General features: G+C 34.8%; 2 protein-coding genes and 1 non-coding gene across 3 annotated transcripts; 2 read left to right on the forward strand and 1 right to left on the reverse strand.

Moving 5' to 3' along the window:
• The first annotated feature begins 5,969 nt into the window (after nt 1-5,969).
• On the forward strand, nt 5,970-8,951 carry LOC105797690 (uncharacterized oxidoreductase At1g06690, chloroplastic). Its single transcript, XR_008188612.1, has 7 exons — nt 5,970-6,231; nt 6,492-6,747; nt 7,205-7,296; nt 7,376-7,416; nt 7,598-7,680; nt 7,754-7,816; nt 8,459-8,951. It is a non-coding gene; the product is annotated as an uncharacterized oxidoreductase At1g06690, chloroplastic (transcript).
• Nucleotides 8,952-10,063: 1,112 nt separating this feature from the next.
• LOC105799541 (CDK5RAP3-like protein) lies at nt 10,064-15,556 on the forward strand. The gene is made up of 10 exons (XM_012630170.2): nt 10,064-10,235; nt 10,361-10,495; nt 12,198-12,292; nt 12,439-12,533; nt 12,645-12,780; nt 12,874-13,023; nt 13,151-13,702; nt 14,017-14,225; nt 14,946-15,078; nt 15,186-15,556. The coding sequence occupies exons 1-10, from the start codon at nt 10,175-10,177 to the stop codon at nt 15,333-15,335; spliced, it is 1,716 nt and encodes a 571-aa protein (XP_012485624.1). The 5' UTR covers nt 10,064-10,174; the 3' UTR covers nt 15,336-15,556.
• Nucleotides 15,557-15,596: 40 nt separating this feature from the next.
• LOC105799540 (protein STRUBBELIG-RECEPTOR FAMILY 2) lies at nt 15,597-21,532 on the reverse strand. The gene is made up of 16 exons (XM_052620825.1): nt 20,961-21,532; nt 20,193-20,325; nt 20,041-20,109; nt 19,891-19,956; nt 19,702-19,773; nt 19,535-19,606; nt 19,075-19,146; nt 18,907-18,972; nt 18,760-18,825; nt 18,347-18,675; nt 17,968-18,242; nt 17,566-17,831; nt 17,093-17,240; nt 16,468-16,607; nt 16,234-16,390; nt 15,597-16,020 (listed from the first exon to the last, which is right to left on the reverse strand). The coding sequence occupies exons 1-16, from the start codon at nt 21,052-21,054 to the stop codon at nt 15,823-15,825; spliced, it is 2,223 nt and encodes a 740-aa protein (XP_052476785.1). The 5' UTR covers nt 21,055-21,532; the 3' UTR covers nt 15,597-15,822.
• Nucleotides 21,533-21,564: the final 32 nt, after the last annotated feature.

Consider the following 21,564-nt stretch of genomic DNA (forward strand, 5'->3'; position numbering starts at 1 on the left):
CTTCGCCGATGACATGGCTATTATAGAAAGATGTGAAATTTGAATGGTTTGATAAATGTCAGCTAAGTTTTGACCAGTGGAAAGCCCTGTTGACTAAAGCACCAGTTCCGGTTCAGCTTGAATAGGGTAAAGAATTTATGATTTTCAGTGATGCGTCATTGAATGGTTTAGGCTGTGTTTTAATACAGGAAGGTAAAGTAATAGCCTATGCTTCTAGACAGTTAAAGCCACATGAAAAGAACTATCTGATACATGACTTAGAGTTAAAAACTATTGTTTTTGCACTGAAAATTTGGTGACACTATTTGTTCGGTGAAAAATGTCATATATTTACCGATCATAAGAGTTTAAAGTATCTGATGTCACAAAAAGATTTGAATCTGAGACAGTGTAAATGGCTTGAACTGTTGAAGGATTATGACTTGGTTATTGATTATCATCCGGGAAAAGCAAATGTAGTTGCGGATGCTCTGAGTAGAAAATCTCTATTTGCCTTGCGGGCAATGAATACCCGATTGTCATTATCTGATGATGGCTCAATTTTAGCTGAGTTAAAAGCTAAACCAACATTTCTACAGTAGATTTGTGAAGCTGAGAAAAATGATAATGAGTTGCAAGCTAAATGGGTACAATGTGAGTCGACTTCTGATTTAGAATTTCAGATAGGACCTGATGATTATTTGTTATTCAGAGGCAAAGTTTGTGTACTGAAGAATCTAGAACTTATACAGAAAATTTTGCACGAAGCTCATATGGTAGAATGTGAGACTGTTTAGTGCGATCCAATATATTCGCAACCAATAAAGAAGAAATGAAGTCTGTTGAGAATAAGGTATTGAAGCTTGGATAATTATATTCAATTCTGCTAAGACGAAGAGGGATCGTAAGCAAAAATGGTTGATCTTTGTGGACATCAACATTGTAGACCGTAGGAAGAGTGCCATTGTTGATACAAGGGCATTTGATTTGTTCATATAAGAGAAATCCGTGGGTAAACTTGGTCTCTCAGTTAGCAAATTGACCAAGAGGATTAATACAGTAAATTCCAAAGAGGTCCCAATTGTGGGAGTAGCACAATGAGTTGAGCTATAAATTAGCAAGTGGAAAGACAAGGAAGACTTCGAGGTAATTCACTTAGATGATTACGATTTTGTTTTTGGCTTGAACTTCCTTGACCGAATTAATACTCTTTTGGTTCATTTTACCTATTATTTATGTATCCTGGATACTTGTCAACAACAGTGCGTGGTGCCAATGAGTCATGATAAAAAATGTGGAACCAAGGTACTGTCGTCAATCCAACTAGCCGAGGATGTTCTATGTGGTGAGAATATTGACTTGGTATATCAGAGTGCTAAGGATACCCTATTGGAAATGTTAGAGGTACAAAAAAGTGATATGAATACTGTTGAGTCATTAGTGGGGTTACCACCTATGAGAGAGGTGGGTTGTGCATCATGTTGGAAAATATGCCCATATTGTAGTAAACATGTAATTATTTTCTATGTATTTGAATGATAAATGAATAAATAAAGTTAATTTCACATTTCACTATTATGTCTTTTGTGTTTTTGTCTTTTATGTTTTGCATGCATAACAAAATTGTGACAAGCAAATATTAGCTCATTGATTATCTAAGTTCAAATTGACGATAAGTGGCACTTTAAGAATGTTTACATTACGAGAAAGATAACTTACTTTAGTAGATAATCTAAACAAGTCTGTTGTCCCGTAAAAGAATCAAAGTGAGTGTTCTATTCAAATATTTAAAAGAATTATTATGTCGTTTATAATTTCAATTGAGGAGATGGCTAGTCTTGGCTGTCAGAGCAGTTGACTCAACGAATAGATATATAAATGTATTCATTGGAAAAATGATACATTGGACTAGACTCAAAATGAATTAATTCTGAATTCGTTTGTGAATTAATTCACTTGTGACATTCATAGTGTGATTTACCTAAATCCTGAGTTAGTCACTGACCATGCGTATGTAACTCATATGCTCTGATATAAGTGGAGGCTTATGCTCTAAAGATGATCAATCACATAGCCAATATGTTGGGTGTATGACTTGTGTATGACATGACTTTACTAACAACAATGGAATTCATAACTCAATTAAAGAGCTAACGATATTCTTTTATTGGCATTGTGTGAATTGATAAATATGGAACGTGACGACCGGTTACTCGTTCTCGAATGAGCAATTTATCACAGTCATTTGTTGACAGTGGTCATATTAATCATTAAGAAGACATAATGATGACAATAAGATAAATTAGGATTGTATTGAGTGAACATATTTAACTCAAAGGAATCAATGATATCATATTAGGGTAACATACATATGACGAGGTCATTAGACAAAGCAATTGGATAAATTATTTTCGTAAATGGTATACAATAATGAGTTTTCAATCACGGTACTTCTTGTAGACTGACTCCGTGGTTAAGTAAATTGCGAATTATCGGACGATACTTCTAGACATAATTGCAATTACTAGAGCCTAATTGTATATGTCCAATTGGTCCCTCTACTAACTCAATAGAAGCTCGATCGGACTGTATTTGAATCAGAAAGAAATTCTACGACTTTGAAATAATTTAATGGAGTCGATTTATTTTATGTGGAATTAAATTGGACAGTCGTGAGAATTGTTCAACTAGAGAATTTGATTAAAGAATTTTATTGAAAAATTAATTTTGAAAAATCTCAGTGATTTTTGGGAAAATTAATTTTGATCAAGTAAAATTAAATTAATCAAAATAATTAAAATAAATATGATATTTTTGGAAATTAATTTTCAAGTTAGACAATTGACCCAATGGGTTAATTGAACTTGAAAGTTAGACTTGAGATTGAAAATTGGAACTGAGAACCAAAAACCTAAACCGAGACCCAAAGTTGGTTGTATCGGGCTTGACATGTGAAACCGAGTCGACTGTCCAACCGATGGGTGGACCAGACCTATTGGGCTGTCACTGGCTGAATCGAACCAGCTCGAGGTGTCATGAGGGTGTCGAGCCTGTGATGACACCATCGGGTATGGCAGTGCCAGTGATTATGACGACGACATTCCGATGGTCGACGGATGGTCGACAGCGGTGGTTCTTTGGTGATTGAGTAGTGGAAGAATTACACTCCTACTGAGACTTTACCGAATAATTTAATTTCAAATTAACTATTTCAAAAATAATATTATTTTACATTTAATACTTATCTTGATAGTATTTTATTAATTTAATATTAAAGTGATTAAGTTTAATTATAATTAAACTCTCTAAACTTTCTCTATATAAAGTGAGCCTTATGTCATTATTTTTCATATACTTGAGAGAGAAAATTCTTTGAAGAAATTATTTTAAAAAATTTTTAGAGATATTTTTCATATTTACAACTTAACTACAAAGTTTAGAGAAATTGCAAAATTACCTCACTGATAATTTTTATGAAAAATTTTCTGATTAGAAGCGAGCCCACACTTAGTAGACGTGAGCTTGAGGATAGTGAAGAAGACTACTTGGTCGAAGCATTGATCTTAGACGAATCGAAAATGTATAATTTTGATTAAATGTTTATTATTTTAGATATCAAATACAAGTTCTTGTTTTTGGAAAAAAAATTAAAACTCTAGTTTTCCCTAAAACATATTTTACACTGCGTTTTCTAAACCTGATTTTCCAATGCATCAAACTTTTATGGGAAAAGTAATGGTGCAAACTAGACAGTCGGACAGAGTAAATGTTATGAGCGAGGTACATCTCAAATACTTATCTTATGTTTTACATTTTTATTTACCGTTGGCTTGGCAAAAACATAGGGGTCCTTTCAAAGTTTTGAAGTGGGTAAGCCGAGAGACTTACAAATCAGAGTTAGAGACAATACCCAAGGTTAACCTGATGTTCAAAGTGAGTGTGCCAAAGTCTTTTCGTGTGGATCAAGAGGATCCTAATTGAGACCAGTAACAATGAGGACAAGTAAGAGTAGTGGTATAACACCCTTTGCCTGACTCGATCACTCGGTTTGAGCTACAAAATGCTATATTCGTTGCTGGAGCAATTTACCATCAAATTCATAGTAATTAATCTTTTACACATGCAATTCATTGACAATCACATTCATTTCATGTTAAATAAACAAATCCAAGCCTTAATTGAGCTTACAAAACCTCTTTTACCAACTCGAGTATGAAATATAACTAAATTGCAAAGTTTTTAAAATGTACGGATTGATATCGCCACTTCATCTAGTGCTCATTACAACATGGCCATCTCAATATGTCATTTCACAATGACAAGTCTTAGCTCATCACGATGTCACGTACTTTAATGGCAACGTCGCGACGTCTAAAATTCGAGGTCGCAACATGGCCCCTATTTTTGATAAAAATGATCCATTTGGTACCTATTTTATACTTTCCAACCAAACCTATCAATTTATGCATCAAGTACCAAAATCATTTGAATCAAAAATAGGCTAAGAAGATACTAAACAAGCTCAACATCCATATTTAACATCTTCTTATGACAATTACTATCTATGCACCAGCTAAACTTAACATTTCAGACCATGAATCAAAGCACAAACCAAGCTATTCAATTACCAAAGTTTACCTATGCTAAAGATCTTTAAAACATACCAATTCACATCCATTTCAAACACTTATATACACATATGCACATCTAAAGCTTATAAGCATTAAATATAATCAACAACTATAAAGATTTGGCCACATTTTCAAGCATGTTACCATCCTTACCTCATTTCATACCAATTCATATGCCATACATATTTCAAACATGTAAATCAAGATAATCCATTTCAACTAGGCATCATAATTGCCAAATTATCCATAATATACTTAATTACCATAAGTAACATAACATACCAAGCTTTTCAATTCACCACAACCCCTGTACATTAGAAACACATCTAAACATCCTATATGTACATGCCACAACCTTAAGTTCAAAATGACCAAAAAGCTACCAATTTGGTGATAGGATAGTGTGAGCTTTAGTAAGATCCGACTTGACGTGTTCTGTAAGGTGATGATTTACAAGGAAAAAGGAAAACAAACAAGGTAAACATATAAAATGCTTAGTAAGTTCATAGGCATTAAACAAAACTTACCTTATTTTAATATCAAATACAATTTTTTGAACCTAAGTGATGAAAATAAAATAAGGCTAAGGGTCTGTTTGATTGACGGAATTGATTTTCCGGAAAATCATTTCCAACTTTTCCAGCGTTTGATTGGCGGAAAACATTTTCCATTTGGAAAATGAACTCCAAAACAAGGGAAAATGGGTTACATTTTAGGGAAAATGTCTTACCCTTTCAATTTCCATGCTCTCCTCTCTATCGCCTCTTTCATTCCTTCCTTCATTTAGGTAGAAAAGCGCTTACATTTATCGATTTTCCAAGAACTTGTTTTTTAATTATTCAATACTTGTTTTTTAACACAATTACAAATAATTTATTTGATATTAGTTTTTTCAATTTATAACGATTAATATTGTAACTTAATAATTGAGTATTATTATAAATAAATCATTGCAATATATATAAAAATAATTTAAAATATAAAATTTATTAATATATATTAATATATGTAAAAACAACTTTTCTAAAAATATTTTCAAAAATGCAAGCGGTAGAAAATATTTTACATGATTCAATCAAACACCGAAAATATTTTTGATAAATCATTTTACAGAAAAGTAAAACATTTTCTAGAAATCATTTTACGGAAAATATTTTACTGGCAATCAAACAGACCCTAACACTATGTTTGGTTGGGTGTATTGGCTATGCCAATACACCCCTAATCGGTGGGCCCCACCTAATACATCTTTATTCCATCGTTTGGTTGAATGTGTTTCTAATACGGGTGTAATACAATACAGATCTAATCGGTGAAAACCGCCAATTTGTAATACAGCCCTTCTGCTCAGATTAGGTGCTACATCGTTTACCCTCCCTGTTTTACCCTCCCAATTGGCTTCCCATTTCGTCGCCTCTTCCTTCGTTCTACCTTCGTTCTACCTTCGCCTCCCGATTGGCTTCCCCATTCCTTCGCCTCTTCCTCTGTCTCTCAACCTTTTCTTTTCTTTTTCTTTACAACCAGTCACTCTTTCGATTTGCCAACCAGTCGAACTTTTTCTTTTCTTTTTCTCTGTGTCACTCCTTCCATTGCTCTCAATTGGTGTTACTGCTACTTAAAGGTAAAGGTTTCTAACTCTCTTTTGTTCTCAATTATCTTGTAATTGTTCTAACTCTCTTCTTCTCTCTGTACTGAGTTTTAATGGCTATCTGTATTTAACATTCCTGTGGATGCTTGCTAAACTACGTACGTGTCTTGAAATTTTTCTGTGGATACTTTACTTTCCACTGGATATAAAATTTTTTCAGCAAAAATAAATAATTATATTTTGTTTTGAAAAGTAAAATAAAATCTTATTTGTGTTAGGAATTGCTTGTACAGAATTTGCCCTTGAGTTCCAAAGGAATATCATCAATGGCCATGAATGTCAGAAGTGCCTGTTTCTCAGTTTTGAGTTGCAAGAAACCCAACCGAATAAGAGCGGTTGCTTCCGAGGATTTTGCCACTACCGCTGCTCTCAAAACAGATACAGAAGACAAATTGAAGTTAGGAGGATCGGAGCTCAAAGTGACAAGGCTCGGAATCGGAGCATGGTCTTGGGGTGACACCAGTTACTGGAACAACTTTCAATGGGATGGTAAACTTTTACATTTTTCAGCTCATTTTTCTTTGATTTTTTGCTTATTTTTATGGTGTTTTGTGTAAGTAATTTCATAAAATGAAAATAACAGAATAATGGGTTTTTTCTTCTTCTCTTCCCCCCCAATATTTTAATGTAATTCAGCGTTTTCTTGCTTGTGTAACGTGTTTGTATGGTTCAAAAGTTAAAAGGTTGTTTGATATCTAGATTTTGGATTATTTTACTCTTTTTTTCTCTCTAATTAAGTTTATATATTTGTATCCCTTGTATACTGGCAGGTTCTTGGATTAGAACTATTGATTTATTGTTTTCTTCTAATTACTAGGTTTAGTGTTAGATTTGATTTGTACAACTGCCACAATGTGTTGAGAATGTTCTATGTGGAGCTCTTGGTCTGCATTTGTTGCTTATGCTTTCTGCATATCTGATTGATTTGTACTTGCTGTGGAAGCAGATCAGAAATTGAAGGCTGCTAAGGCTGCTTTCAATGGAAGTCTTGATTGCGGAATTACGTTTTTCGATACAACTGAAGTTTATGGCTCTCCGGTAAAACACGAGATCATCTATAAATCAATTTATTTACTTTATTTATGGAAGAATACCGTTGATGATTCCTTTTTCACAGCTCGCCTTAGGTGCTGAAAATTCTGAAACTCTACTGGGAAGGTATGTGTCTTGAATTTCATTGAGGACAACGGTGTTACTTTAAAATCTCACCGAAGGTGGAATGTAGTACACAAAGTCAAATAATCAGAGTTTGGAAACAAGAACTAATGTCAAATGCATAAACTGAGTCTGGCATATATATTCTTTTTAACACAAGTAGGGTGCCATATCTTTGTTTCAGGTGCCCTTACCGGGAAATATAAACCAGAAAATCCGCCATCTGGACCTAGAGGCCGGATTTACACTCCGGAGTTTTTAACTAAGGTATGTCTCTTGAGTATTTCGTATCTCAATTTTAATTTCAGACTTGATTGCTAAGGTTTTTTTAAATATACAGCTCCAACCTCTCCTTATCAGAATTAAGGAAATAGGAGGGAACTATGGGAAAACTCCAACACAGGTTTGTTCTTGTTCTTTTGCTTGTATATATATATATATGCTTAAATCTGTTGATAGATCTGCTGCTTCAATATTATGGTCATATTAACAGCACTTAGCAAAAAGACAAGTGCATTAGAAACTCGATATTTCATGTGCTGCCCATTGGACACCAACATCTTTAGGCATTAGGTTTGATGGCGTTTTCTTTTCATTGCACAATATGTGACTCAGCTTAATTACAACCATGGACACTAGTCCGTCTACAACAACCTCATAATCATGGCCTACACCAGTTGGGAAAATCTTGGCTCAAGTTGGTGAAATAATTGGTACAGAAGTTGTCTTCTTTAAAGTATATTTGATTTCCATGACCCATTCCTCGACCAAACAGCATATGCAGTCATGCACTAAGATCACAATGAGATGAGAAAAAACCACAAAGCTTCGCAAGTGCTTTAAGTCCTCTTTGATGGCATTATCCTAATTTGGTATCTATGTATCATCTCCCCTGTAACTTTTAGATACACATCTGGAAGTTGTCACAAATAGGTGGAAACAGGCTGTTTTCTTCTCATACTTTTTCATCTCGAGTTGCAACTACTCGATGGGGTATTTTAAAATGTGCTGAGATCTTTTATGAAATGAGCTTTTTTTACTACAGGTGGTGCTCAACTGGTTAATAGCACAGGAGAATGTTGTGCCAATCCCAGGAGCCAAAAATGCTGCACAAGCTAAGGAATTTGTAGGTGCCCTTGGCTGGAGACTAAGCAACGAAGAAGTGGATGAGCTACGGTCACTGGCATCGGAGATAAGTCCTGTTACCGGTTTTCCTGTGGAGAAGCTGTAATTCTTTTTGCTTCGATTCAGGTTGACTTAATTCTTGAATGTTAAACATAGAATGAATAACTCATATTCTAGTATTGGTTCCTTTGAGCCTCATTGTTTGGGTGTTCATTCTGATGCCCAATTTATAGGATCAGATAATGGGAATTGTCTACTAGTGGTGTGTGGGGCAATGATTTCTACAAAAAAAAAAAAAGAAGAGAGTAATGGTTCCTCTTTCTCTCCCCACCCTGTTTGTAATAGTACCATGTAATGTATGTATATCTTTGTGGTAGTCCAGTCAAAGAAATTCAATCCTAGAAGCCTTACCATTTATTATAATGTATAACTTAAAAAATCAATTAAAGTTTAAAAAGGACACATTTGTCTCCAATTCTGAAGAGCAAAACCATGAGCTGTTTATGGCATAGTACAAATCTATAAGCTTTAGCATATAGAAGATTCATAAGCAGCCATGGAATAGCTTAAACTAGCTAAACTCATTTCCCAAGTTTTTTTAATTAAATAAAATTGAATCCAACACCGAATATAATGTTTTAGGCAATGCATTTCTTTAAATCAAACAAATAATTTGATCTCTCAAACCCAAAAAAAGTCATCCTTGAATGCTTTATAAGAAGTCAAAGTTATGTCAACAGATTTCCAATTTATTATTTCGAAAGTTACAATAATAACAAATTACGATATGAATTTCAAAATTTTAAGAAATGATATATTTCTTGGTTTATAAATTTTACTTTTTAAAAACAGTCAAATTAGTAAACAAAATTTATTTTCCAAATTAAAAAAATAAATAAAATTCTTGTCTTCTACTTGAGCCATACAATGTATGTTTGCTTGGTCCAATTCATATATTATGATTTGAGTCAATTCATATAAGAATATTAATTATTAAGAATTTTATTAAATTATATATTTTAATTAAAATATATTTAATGATAATTATGTTTAAATATGATTAAATTATTTATTATTGATATTAATAATCTTATTAAAATTTAAATAACAATAACAATAATAATTTACCAAACAAATTTCGCTAATTATTAAGAATTTTATTAAATTATATATTTTAATTAAAATATATTTAATAATAATTATGTTTAAATATGTTTAAAATATTTATTATTGATAATAATAATCTTATTAAAATTTAAATAACAATAACAATAATCATTTAACAAAACAAATTTATGCTAAGGGTATTCTAGTCATTTTAGTTTTTTCCATTATACTATTACACCTCTATTCCATTCAACCAAACGCAAGATTACTATTACGCCTCTATTCCATTACATTCAACCAAACAGTTGATTTACTATTACACCTCTAATCCAATACACCGAACCAAACGCACCCTAACTATTACTTGTGAAATTTACCCTAAACAATTTTGCTTAAAGTTGTAACTCAACTATTTTCAGTTCGTCATTTCATTACCAACATCAAAGGGCACCTCAAAACCCATAGACCCCGTTTACTCAACCGTTAATTTCGACTTTCCTATTGCAGATTTTTCCCGAGAAAAAAACCAATGCAAACAGCGGAGGACATCCGTAATCTCCCAATCGACATCACATTTTCTCGTCTTGGAGGTAACGCGCTAAACTATCACCTCAGTTAATCCCGAAAAATATTCGGTTTTCTCTATTTTCAGAACTTTGATGAAAACTACACTCTACAATTGATTTAACGATTTTTCTGTTTTCGTTTACTGAAGAATGGTTGGTAGATCGCAAGAGAATACCGTCTGATTGGAGAAAGAGATTGGCGGCGATACGATCCAAGATATCGAAGGAGTTCTCGGCGTTGCCTAAGGATATTGATCCCTATTTTCAAACCCTTGACCCTGAATGTTCGTTATTTCTTTTAATAGTTTTATTCTAGCCAATCAATTAAATTGACATATTTCGCTAAACGGTTGCGTGTACTTACAATTTATGTTTCATTCAAATTTCATTTATGCGATTGATATTAAAATTGATGAATTCTTTGGTTGGTTGTGAATATGGAGAGGAAGTTTCCGATAGCTTTGCAGCTTTTTGTTTGGGTTCTGTTCTTTTTTGCTTTTGAAGTGAAACTTTAAAATTTATGTGGATAGGAAACTAAGATTGGCTTTGCAACTTTGAGAAATAGTTGTAATTCTTTTAATTGTTTTTTTGTTCTCTATTTTGGAGGGAAGGGGGTTTTGGAGTCGCCCTTAAGTGTAGGGAATATGTTTACCTACTACTGCTGAGCTAAATACTCTGCAAGTACTTACATGGTTTAATCTCCTTCAATTGTACTTCTACATTGAAATTTTTTGTGTGAATTAGTCTTTCACAAACATTATAGTTAGCCATTGGTGCCACCACACTCTTAACATGTGTTGGAAGTTTGTAGGTGAAACAATTTGAGTAAATGGGCGTAGAATTGAGGAGAGTGGAGTAGAAAACTCTTTCCTATTTTTGTTGGGAGTGAATTGGGGAGATGGATGAATTGGAAAGTACATAGGCTAGCTATTATTAGTTTAACCATTGTGGCTTTATTTCAATTAAGAGGAGGAGGGGGGGGGGGGGTAAAAAAGGACCAAATCATTGATGTGAACTACCCTAATCTCAACCTTCATGATTTAATGTTATGTTTGGTATTGATTTTGAAATTTCGGATCTGGGTTTTATTTGCTATATAAATTGAGAGAAAGAAATGCTTACATTATGCATAAATTAGTTAAGATTCAATATGATTATATATTTGAAAGGTATAGAAACATGAATTTCAAATTCACAAAAATCTATAGGAACATGAATGTCAAATTCACTGTTAAGTAGGCATATAAATGTTCATTAATTTGTCAAATAATCATGAATACTGTATTCATATGTATTTTTACCACAATTTTCAGTATCATTGAAATCCAAGTTCCCAAACACAACCCAATGGGATTTATCAAGTGGGATTTCAGGAGTCTAGTTACATCAGGAACTGCCTCATTTCCTTTTGAAAGATAAACTCTCTTACAACTTTAAATAAACCCATTACCCCCATTCATGCTGCTCTTTTTCAAACACTGAATTGTCACCTACCATATTTGCGCTTTATTTTTGTTTTCTGGAAATCCCAGTCTTCACCACCAGTGATCGGACTAGATTTTTTTTAAAGGACTTGAAACTGACAAATGAAGACTGTGTAGATGATAGAGGAGGATACTGGCCATTAGCAAATCAGAGAACAGTGATCAGCACATGAAATGGACAAACACGTTTTCTTATGTGACTGTGCAATATATCATGTGTGGCAGGAAGTGTGTTGTTGGTTACAACCTTTGATCATAAGTTGATAAGTGAATTTATTTTTTAATAAAATAAAATTCCTTTTTTTGGGCACATGTTATCTCTCTATGTTTCTCTCTCTGCTTGAGATAATTATGTAGTGTGTGGTATGAAGTATCTCAAAAGATAGTTTGGATTTTATTGCTTTGACTGGTATTTGTTTTAACGAGCTTTTCTTTTTTATTAGAGTTTTCAGAATTGGTTACCGTTTTCCTGGTTATATGATAGCTACCGTACTGCTTTCAGGGATTGGTTACTTAGAGGCCAAGAAAATATATGATATTCTTCTTAAGTTGACTCCAGAAAGCCGGAACATATTTGGTCGGCTATCAGGTGCTGCTGTAAGACAAGAACTCTCTCTCTTTCTTTCTCTCTCTCTCAGTGCACATGCATTTACTTAAAAGACTCAAACACTTGCTTGCACACCAATGGAGTGAACCACTGGATCTTTGTAATAAATGCAATATCTGTATTAATCCTTTGGCAGGGATCTTGGGAAGCAATTGTGCATTCTTTTGAGAAAGATCATCTATACCTTGGCGAGGCTGCTCAAATAATTATTCAGAATGTAAACTATGAAATGTGAGTGCATGTTTTGTTTGGTTTTAATCTTCTTTGGAATGAATAACACACAAGTATTGCTTTGCCATTGATTGATGCACTTTGTTGATAAGTTTTCTTTAAAATGTAAAGCCCATTTCAGAAAAAACAGGTGCAAAAGATTCAGCAACAACTGGCTGAACTTGAACGCAAGGAAGCTGATATAAAAAGAAGTGCAGCTCTATCAGCTGCTAAATATGCTGAGGCTTGCCAAGAGCTTGGGTTGCAGGTTTTTATATTTATATTGATGGTAGCAACTTGCTCCGGTTTATATTCTTTTTTGCTATCAATGTGTTAAAGTGGCAGTCATTTGACATTACAGGGGAAAAATGTCAGGCTTGAACTCTTAGAGACTGCTAATTCGCTCCCAAGTACATTTAGCAGGATTCTAGAAGTCATCAATGGTGATTCTGTTTCACGGGGGATCGAGTATTATTCTAATTTTGTCAGAGATGCTCATACAGAAAACGATGTAAGACAATAATCAAAATCAGAGAATGCCTGTCTTTGTTGCTGTTTTTAGCTTTTCCTTTTGGTCTGCTTTGTATGTCGACTTTTGTGAGTTATATAATGTTGCTGCTCACTAAAATGATTTGCAGAAATCTTCACTTGCTGTCTTGCTGAGCTTGAAAGATATTTGTGAAAATCCTCCATCTTTGAGTGTTTCTGCAGCTTCTGAGACCCTTGATTTAGAAAATACTCATAATGACATAGACCTTGGGAGGGGAGATATAGATGTCAGTGCAGATGCTATTGATTGGGATATCTCTGTTGACAATGCTCAAATAGATTGGGATATTGGTACTTTGGAAGAAACAGATGATGGTGGTGGTGGTTTAGGCCCATATGAAATAGTTAATGCCAGTGACATCTTGCAGAATTCTTCACCAAGTGAAGTTGCTGAATCCGATAAAACCCCATTAGATAAAACAGAAAACCCTCCTGAAATTTCTGTGTCAGATATATCCTGGGACATAAGTGTTGAAACACCACAAGTTGATGTGATTGATGAAGTAAGCTTACCAAATATACAATTGGAAAATCAGACATATGCTCCTGATTCCTTACCTCTTACCCGAGGAACCAGGGAGGAAAGGAGCCAACTTTTGGAGACAGAATACAGAAATAAGATTCTGGATGATTTATATGAGGTATATGCTGATTAATCTTATAGGATTACCTGATTGGCTCATATTGCTGTAATATTCCTTTATTTTTTTGCTAATATCTCATTCGAAGAGAAGGGTTCATTAATGGCCGAGTCTATGTAATTTGGATTGATGCGTAATGAGTTTTGGTTTAGGAATGCCATTTTACCTTCTCTATGAATAAAATAAGAGAAGTAAAACAACATTGAAAACTCATCTAGTGCATACTTGTCATTATGGTGTAATTGTTAGTGTCCTTAGATCAAAGCTTATTTCTCATTCGAAGTTTTATGTTTGGTTTAATGTTGTTTTATCAGATGAAGGCATTTTTGAATCAGCGATTGGTGGAGTTGAGGAATGAAGATACTCTGTCCTTGCAAAATCAAGTCCAAGCAGTTGCTCCCTTGGTGCTACAGCAGCATACACCTGATGCCATCGAGACAATTATATCTGATGTTTCATTAGCGATTTCACTGCTGACAAATAGGAAAACACGGGATTTAATCATGATTCTCAACTCTAGAAGGTGCAACTTGATAACTAAGTTTACGTCTATATGTTGATTATTTTCTTATTTTTACTCTTTTGTTTCCTTAAATTCTCTTTTAAAAGAAATATGCATCTAGACTTTGTATGTTTCACAAGCAATATGACTGGACCGAGCTGATGAGCTGAACTGACTGGAATTCCTCTGCAGAAAATTGATGATTACTGATTAGTCCCTATGAAACAATTACGCGATAATAGTAATGTTGCTAGTGAATAGTGATATTCCTTTCTGCTTTGAAGAAGTTTTAGATTACTAATCTTCAATCTCACGATAGGGAAATCGCAAAATGTTGTAGTAAATTGATAGATTGGTACAGATTAATGTCAATTCCACTACTGGTTTCAATCAAGCCATAAAATGGCAGCTATGTTTTGTTCGAGCATCACAAGGATACATTATCAGATTACAGAATAGTTTGCAGAATGATAGTTATTGGAGATATGATCATGCTTTTCAGGTTTCTCTTAAATGCCTTAGCATTTTGTCCTATTATCAGTCTCCATCTCAAAAGTGTTATGTAGATTTGGGTTGCCCTCTTCAGGTCTTTGCTTTAACTACATCTCTGCCCTCATTAGCCAACCTTTTTGTGTATTGCTTCGTATTTCCAGCTTTAGAAAGTTTTCTTTTTTGGGGATAAATATTGATAGTGAGCTATAATTATATACAACACACCAACTTTGTTGTTTTAAGTTTCAGATTCCTAGACAGACTGGTTAGTACATTGGAGGAAAAGAAATATCACGAAGCAAAGTTAAAAGAAGGGTTGAAGGATGTGGCTGCCAAACGTATGGAGCTTCAGAATTCTCTATCTTCTTCATGGCCAAAGCAAGTAAGTTGTCTACCATATTGTCAAGTTGAATAGTAGTTGATTTATGGTGCTATTAAGCTTTAAAATTGATAGGTAATAAATCAAATTTGGGAATAATTAAACTGCAGGAAGCTGCACTTGCAAAAACCAGGGAACTGAAGAAACTATGTGAAAGTACCCTTTCATCGGTATTTGATGGAAGACCCGTTCATATAATTGGAGAGATCAATGCCTTGTTGAATACCGGTATTAGCGCGCATGATTTGACTTACAGTTAGAGAAGTGAAGTTTGAAGACCAGTTAACTTTGCCTGTTTGATTTAGGAAAAACTCGTACTCATTGACTGATCCTTTTAATTCCGGAAGAGCGTATTCATAATGATCGACTGGTCTAATTGTCATTTTTATTTTATTTACTTTTTATAATCTCGTTTGTAAAATCTATTTCACCAAACGAGATAAATTAAGTCATTAAGAATATCAAGCCTCATTTTCTTAAATTTTACAATCAGATTAACGGATTCTATTTTAGAATGTAAATAAGAATATGGAAAGATAAAATAGATGAGCAAAGCAGAGCTTAATGTTGTCATTCTATGCATTACCAGCCATCAAATTTAACACTGGTATGTATGAGCACCCCACCCCCAAAAAGAAAAAAAAGGGGGAGGGGGTGCACAAATGCCGGATGAGCGCCTCAAATATGATCTAAGATTTATTATGTTGTTTGCCAATGAACAAAGATGTGATGAAGAACCAACCTTGGCTATGTACCATCAATAGACAAGCTAGCAGCTGGAGAGCTACCGAAGCATGTTTGGGTTGACCTGAAAGATCTGTCGAAGAGTGGTTCAACTTCAGCTCCATCTATTGATGCATTGCTCTTTGTCATGCCCATCTTTTGTGATAGACGTGTCAGAGATTCCACGATTTCCGACATGGGTGGTCGGAATTCTTTCTCAGGCTGCATTTTCAGTTCAAAGCTACTTAACCATACATATAAATGTAATTGAGCGAACAAATGGCACACATACATACAGGTGTAAATGTATTTGAGCCTTACCCTAACCAGACATATCAATATATTACTAGAGATCATATCAGATTCTATGTTATAGAGATGGACAACCTAAGTCTTCACTGCTAAACTTGAATGTAAATGATCTCTCTGCAATACCTGAATGCATAAGGACACAATGTCTGCATAACCGGAGAGAAACCTGGGAGGAAATGTTCTTCTAATGCCAGGATCAACCATCTGTTGCAAAGACTCGTTATCATGAAGACGGATCGAAGCCCACTCCACCAAAGATTGTTCATCTCGAGGTCTTGAACTGTGTTGAAACATCCAAAAAAGAAAGTGTCAAAGAGTTGCCTACGAAAGTAAAAACAAGGATATCAGACACAGCACCTATCACAGGGTCTTCTTGCTGTTAGTAACTCCAAAAGCAGCACTCCAAAGGCGTATACGTCACTTTTTGTGTTATCACTCCCTGGTTGCCCGTGTTCAGGTGCAATGTAACCGGTGTTCCGGATGGCAATTTCAGAAGCCTGTTTTTGCATCAGTGTTAAATGAGATTTGTGGCCGAATGTAAGTTTTCGCACTCTCCAAGGGACTTGAGGAAAAAGTAAATGCCATGTATGCATATAATTTCTGTTTGAAATGCTACGAACTCCAGTAGTATTACAAATCAAAGACACGAATTGGAAAGAAAAAACTAAATAGCTGTTCTAATTTCTTGCTTTGGTTAATAAAATAACTTACTTACTAAAAAATTTACCCTTATTATTGGAAATGCTTAAATACCTAAATGTTCAGTGGACAGAATATAGTAAAATTTTCTGACAATTGCATGGTTTGATGTTACTATTGGTACCATTTACCACCTATGGACAGTTGGATACCATCTTCCTTCCGATTATTCATTCAGCATATTGAGTGAAGTTCTTTATCAACAAATGCAAGAGTAGATATTATTCCAAATTCAGTGAAAGTTTCCATGAACCCCTTCCAATTATTCCTTGGAAGTTCTTACCTTGGTTTTCACGGAATTGCTCGTAAGTGGTCTTAGAATTGATAACCCACAGTCACACACGTGAGGCATTAGTTCGTCATCTAGCAAGATGTTGGCGGCTTTTATGTTGCTATGAGAAGCTGGCGGCGAGAATGTAGAATGCAAATAGCTGCAAGCGTCATAAGATCATAGAAACCATCAAAAAGCAGAAGGGAAAAATCATAGTAGGATTATACAAAGCAGCCTTAAATAAGCAGATCACATATAACCCTATCTGTATAGCGTGTAAATATTACCCTATCTATATAGCGTGTAAATATTCTCCTATGGCTCTCAATTTCTGTTGTGTAGATAATACTTTTAGAGGCACTAAATGATATTAATTCACCTCATAGAGTACTCGGTGAATATACATGTACTATAAATAAAAATCTTGCAGCCAATGAGGTTGAAGAAAAGAAATGCTTGTTACAAGAACCATACGAAATACTTACTCCAAAGCCTGAGCAATACCAAGAGCAATACGAAGACGTAATCCCCAGGACAGTGGCTTGAAGACTTCACTGTGCAAAGCATCGTCAAGAGACAAGTTTCTCACATATTCATATACTACAAGATGTTGGCCATGTTCTACACAGTACCCAATAAGTCTTACGATATTGGGGTGCCTAAGTTGTGAGGCCATCTGAATGACATCCATAAATTTCTCTTCTTCATCGAAAGACAAAGATACCATGTTGATGACTTTCACAGCAAAAAACTGGAAAAAAAAAATGAACATTATAGACAAACAATGATAAAACCTTGTACAGAATTTTTTTTTGGGTAAATACCTTGTATAGAATTTTATTGTCACTTGAACATTATAGAAAAACCTTAGCAAGTTTTAGACTTACTTGGCCATTAGGAAACTCAGCTTTGTAAACAGGACCAAGTGATCCCTCTCCAAGATGGTTTTCTTCACTAAAGCTGTTCGTAGCTAATTGAAGCTCCGCCACTGTATACACTTTTGAATTCATAGCAAATTTGTTTTCTCCTGCGAAACTTTTTCTTCTTGATGTTTTCTCAGTATTGGTCAGAAGAACAGGGGGATTTCGCCTTGGGACCAGATTGAATGGACTGCTGATTTCCAAGAATGGTGGGCTTGCGGTTTGTGCAGCGGTAGACAAGTCTATTCGCATATGGGACGAAAGAAAGCAGGCTTAGTTATAACTATTGAGATAGGTGCAACTGATTTCCCCACATCTTAACAATGTCAAAAAGTAGAGCTCTCACCTATACTTGGACTAATTGGATGAGAATGCAGCGTGCTATTGCTGCTGCCCAAGCTTCTAAGTCTTTTTGCATTAGATCGCTTAATGTGGATTGCAAAGACTACTGCTACACAGACTGCCACCAGAGCCACACCAACAACCACATAAGATATTCTAAGGGGGCTTAGCTTTTTCTTCTTTGTTTCACTTGCTTCAGAGGAGGGGTAGTCCACCATAGCACTCTGCTGAGATGATGGTGGACTACTAATATTTTGCTCATGTGGAACATTGTCCAAAGGGAAATTCCACGGTGGGTACATGGCCGCTGTGTCAAATCTATTACCCCAAAACCTGTTAAGAAGTAAAAGAGGAAAATATTCATAGTTTAATTTGTTAGCTTGTCCAAGCTAACACCACTGATATTGCATCACTCACCATAAATTTGGAATCGACTGAAACTGCCGTGGAATCCTGCCACTAAAATGATTACCTTCAAGGTTCCTGAGAAATACAAGCAGGAGTAAATAGTAAAATATCATAATTAGACGCAAAATGTAGGGGAACCTGTCCTCATAAACGTACAGGTAATTTAATGGAAGCTCAGCCAAATATATCACCGATCCAGTGAAGTTGTTATTTTCCAAGAACCTATGCGGAGACCAAAGCAACATATGAAATTAACATGCCTGTACAATGGCTGAAAGAACATGGAACGTGTAAAAAAATTAGATTAAGCTGCATATAACTCACAGTTCGGTAAGATTAGTCAGTGATCCAAAAGATTTTGGTAGGTCTCCGGTAAACTTATTGTTCGATAGATCCCTAACATGACAGGTTAAGACTATTTTAGTCCACGGAGGTGTCGAAACTAGTAACAAGTTGGAATACATAAGAAGACGTTAGACAGGTGCAAGCATATTTCAATTCAGGATCAGAGTGTTACAAAACATCAGAGTCTTCTGTCACGATTCACTTCATCTTGGACAATTGTCAATTCAGATATTCGTTTCACTCAAACGTGAAGTCTCCAATTCTTTAAGGGAAACATGGAAAAATATGCAAATCAGTTTCTGTCAACAAACCTAACATGAAGCCTGAATAATATTCAGAATTCTTCGTTGTTTGCCTTTTTCCAAAATACAATTTATTAGTGGGCAATTCGCTTCCAAAATTCATTTCAAAACAGAAAACAACAGGTGGAAAAGCATACATTGTTTTCAGACTTTGTAAGCTAGTAAACACATCGCCAATAGGTCCAGACAGAAAGTTGTGGCTTAGATTCCTGAAACGAATATAAGTGTGTGTGTATGTATATAAGTACGCCAATGAACCAAAAATAAGCCAGCTAACTAGGTAGTTAGGGTAAAAGCAGCTTACAGATGCGTTAGATTTGTCAAGAAAGATAATGAGTGGGGTATATTTTTTATCAAGCTGTTACACGCTAAATTTCTGCATTAATGAAAAGAAACAGCGGAGAGGGGAAGAAAAGAATTAAAATATTTTGGTGGATAAAGTCCAAAATGAGATAAAAAAATTCATTTAACTTATAGAGATCAGGCATCTTACATATGAGTGACATTAGGTGGTAAGCCATAAGGAATTTCACCTCCAATGTAATTGGAGCTCAAATCCCTAACAGAGTAAAACCAACTCAAAGAGTTTAATGCAGAGTAGAGCTCCCTTACATTTTCTGAAGTACAAAGAAAAGTTACTCACAGATGCCTCAGGTTATTGAGATTATCAAGTTGGCCTAGATACCCACTAAGATTTAGTTGTGGAACTCTCCTGCAAAAGGGTGTGGAATTTAGGTAGTAAAAACAAAGCAACATTATTAGAGTGCATGATTTATTTAAGCTAAACGGCATTACAGATGTGTCACGGAAGACCCAGAACATGCTACTCCGGTCCAGACATCCCCACACGGATCCCCGCCGTCAAGTTTCCACCCTTTTAGCTGGGACGCGTTGTTTAGGGCCTTGAACAAACCATTTAAAGCTATGACTGAAAAATGGTAATATATATAAAAAGAAATGCAGATTAGCAATGTTAACGGTATAAGATTATCACTAAAACGATAACTAAAGCAAAGAGCGCGTACAATTTGAGATCAAATGGCATAAGGTTTATGAGCAACAAAATTTGTGGTACATAAAATCACGGTAAATCAATCACATCCTTAGCAAAAGAAAGGGGCAAAATGGATTAATCCGATTATGAGCAAATTATTTTCTCAATGTATTGAGGACAAAGAAAACGCGCAAACCTTTTTTTTTTTTTTTTTCCCTTTTTGGATGTATTTTTTATCTCCCGACAGTATTAAGACGATGATGCAGCGCAGAAGTTATGATCACTTTAACCAATCGGTTTTGAATGGACTTTTCCATGATATTTTAGTCATCAGATAACCACATTTTCCCGCCAGAATTAGGCCTCAGGTAAAATTTAAAAATAGAATCCAATGCAAAACAAAATCTCGATCCAGTCTTTATCTTTCTTTTCCAGTAAGGTAATTAAGTAACTAATGAAGTACTTGACAGTAAGAAGATGATAAACAGTCATATAAAACCATACAGAAAATATATAAAAGAAGTCATTAAGAAAGTGGAGAGGGAATAAAAAGATCGAAACGAAATTACCATCAAGTTTATCCGTAGTAGCATTAGATTCTGAAAACAAAGTCGCCAAGGAAACAAGCACAATGAAATAAAAACACAGCAGCTCCTTATACATTTTCGTCAAGAATCTTAGCTTTTCCTGGAAACGAAGAGGAAAAAAAGAGAGGAAAATGATAGGTACTGATCACAAAGAAAAAAACAGATTCCGAGAAAAAAAAAAAACAAACCGATATAAAAGGAAAGAAACTTTAATGATGATCAAATCAGACTAAGGTTGTGACTTGTGAGATTTTGGATTTGGCGGAAAGTTAAGCAAGTTTCTTGAAATTTCCTTGGTTTTCTCGGAAAACAAACAGAGTAATACCAGTTTTCGGTTACGGTTTTCGTGAAAAAGAAAAGCAGAGAATTTAAAGATAAAATTATTAACAAAAAAAGAGAGAAAAGTTGTACTTTGAGGAGTGTTTTTGACTTGAAATTGATGGAAGAGGCATAGTTGAAGAAAAGCGCAGAGAGGCAAGGCCGAGTGGCGGGGCTTATACAATCCACGTTAGCAAAAGCCGTTAAGGCTGTTTCAGTCAGGAAGCATGTTCGTTTCGGATCCGAAAATAACCGATTCTTTTACCCG

The sequence above is a fragment of the Gossypium raimondii genome, chromosome 9, assembly GCF_025698545.1.
Source record: "Gossypium raimondii isolate GPD5lz chromosome 9, ASM2569854v1, whole genome shotgun sequence".
NCBI classification, from domain to species: domain Eukaryota; kingdom Viridiplantae; phylum Streptophyta; class Magnoliopsida; order Malvales; family Malvaceae; genus Gossypium; species Gossypium raimondii.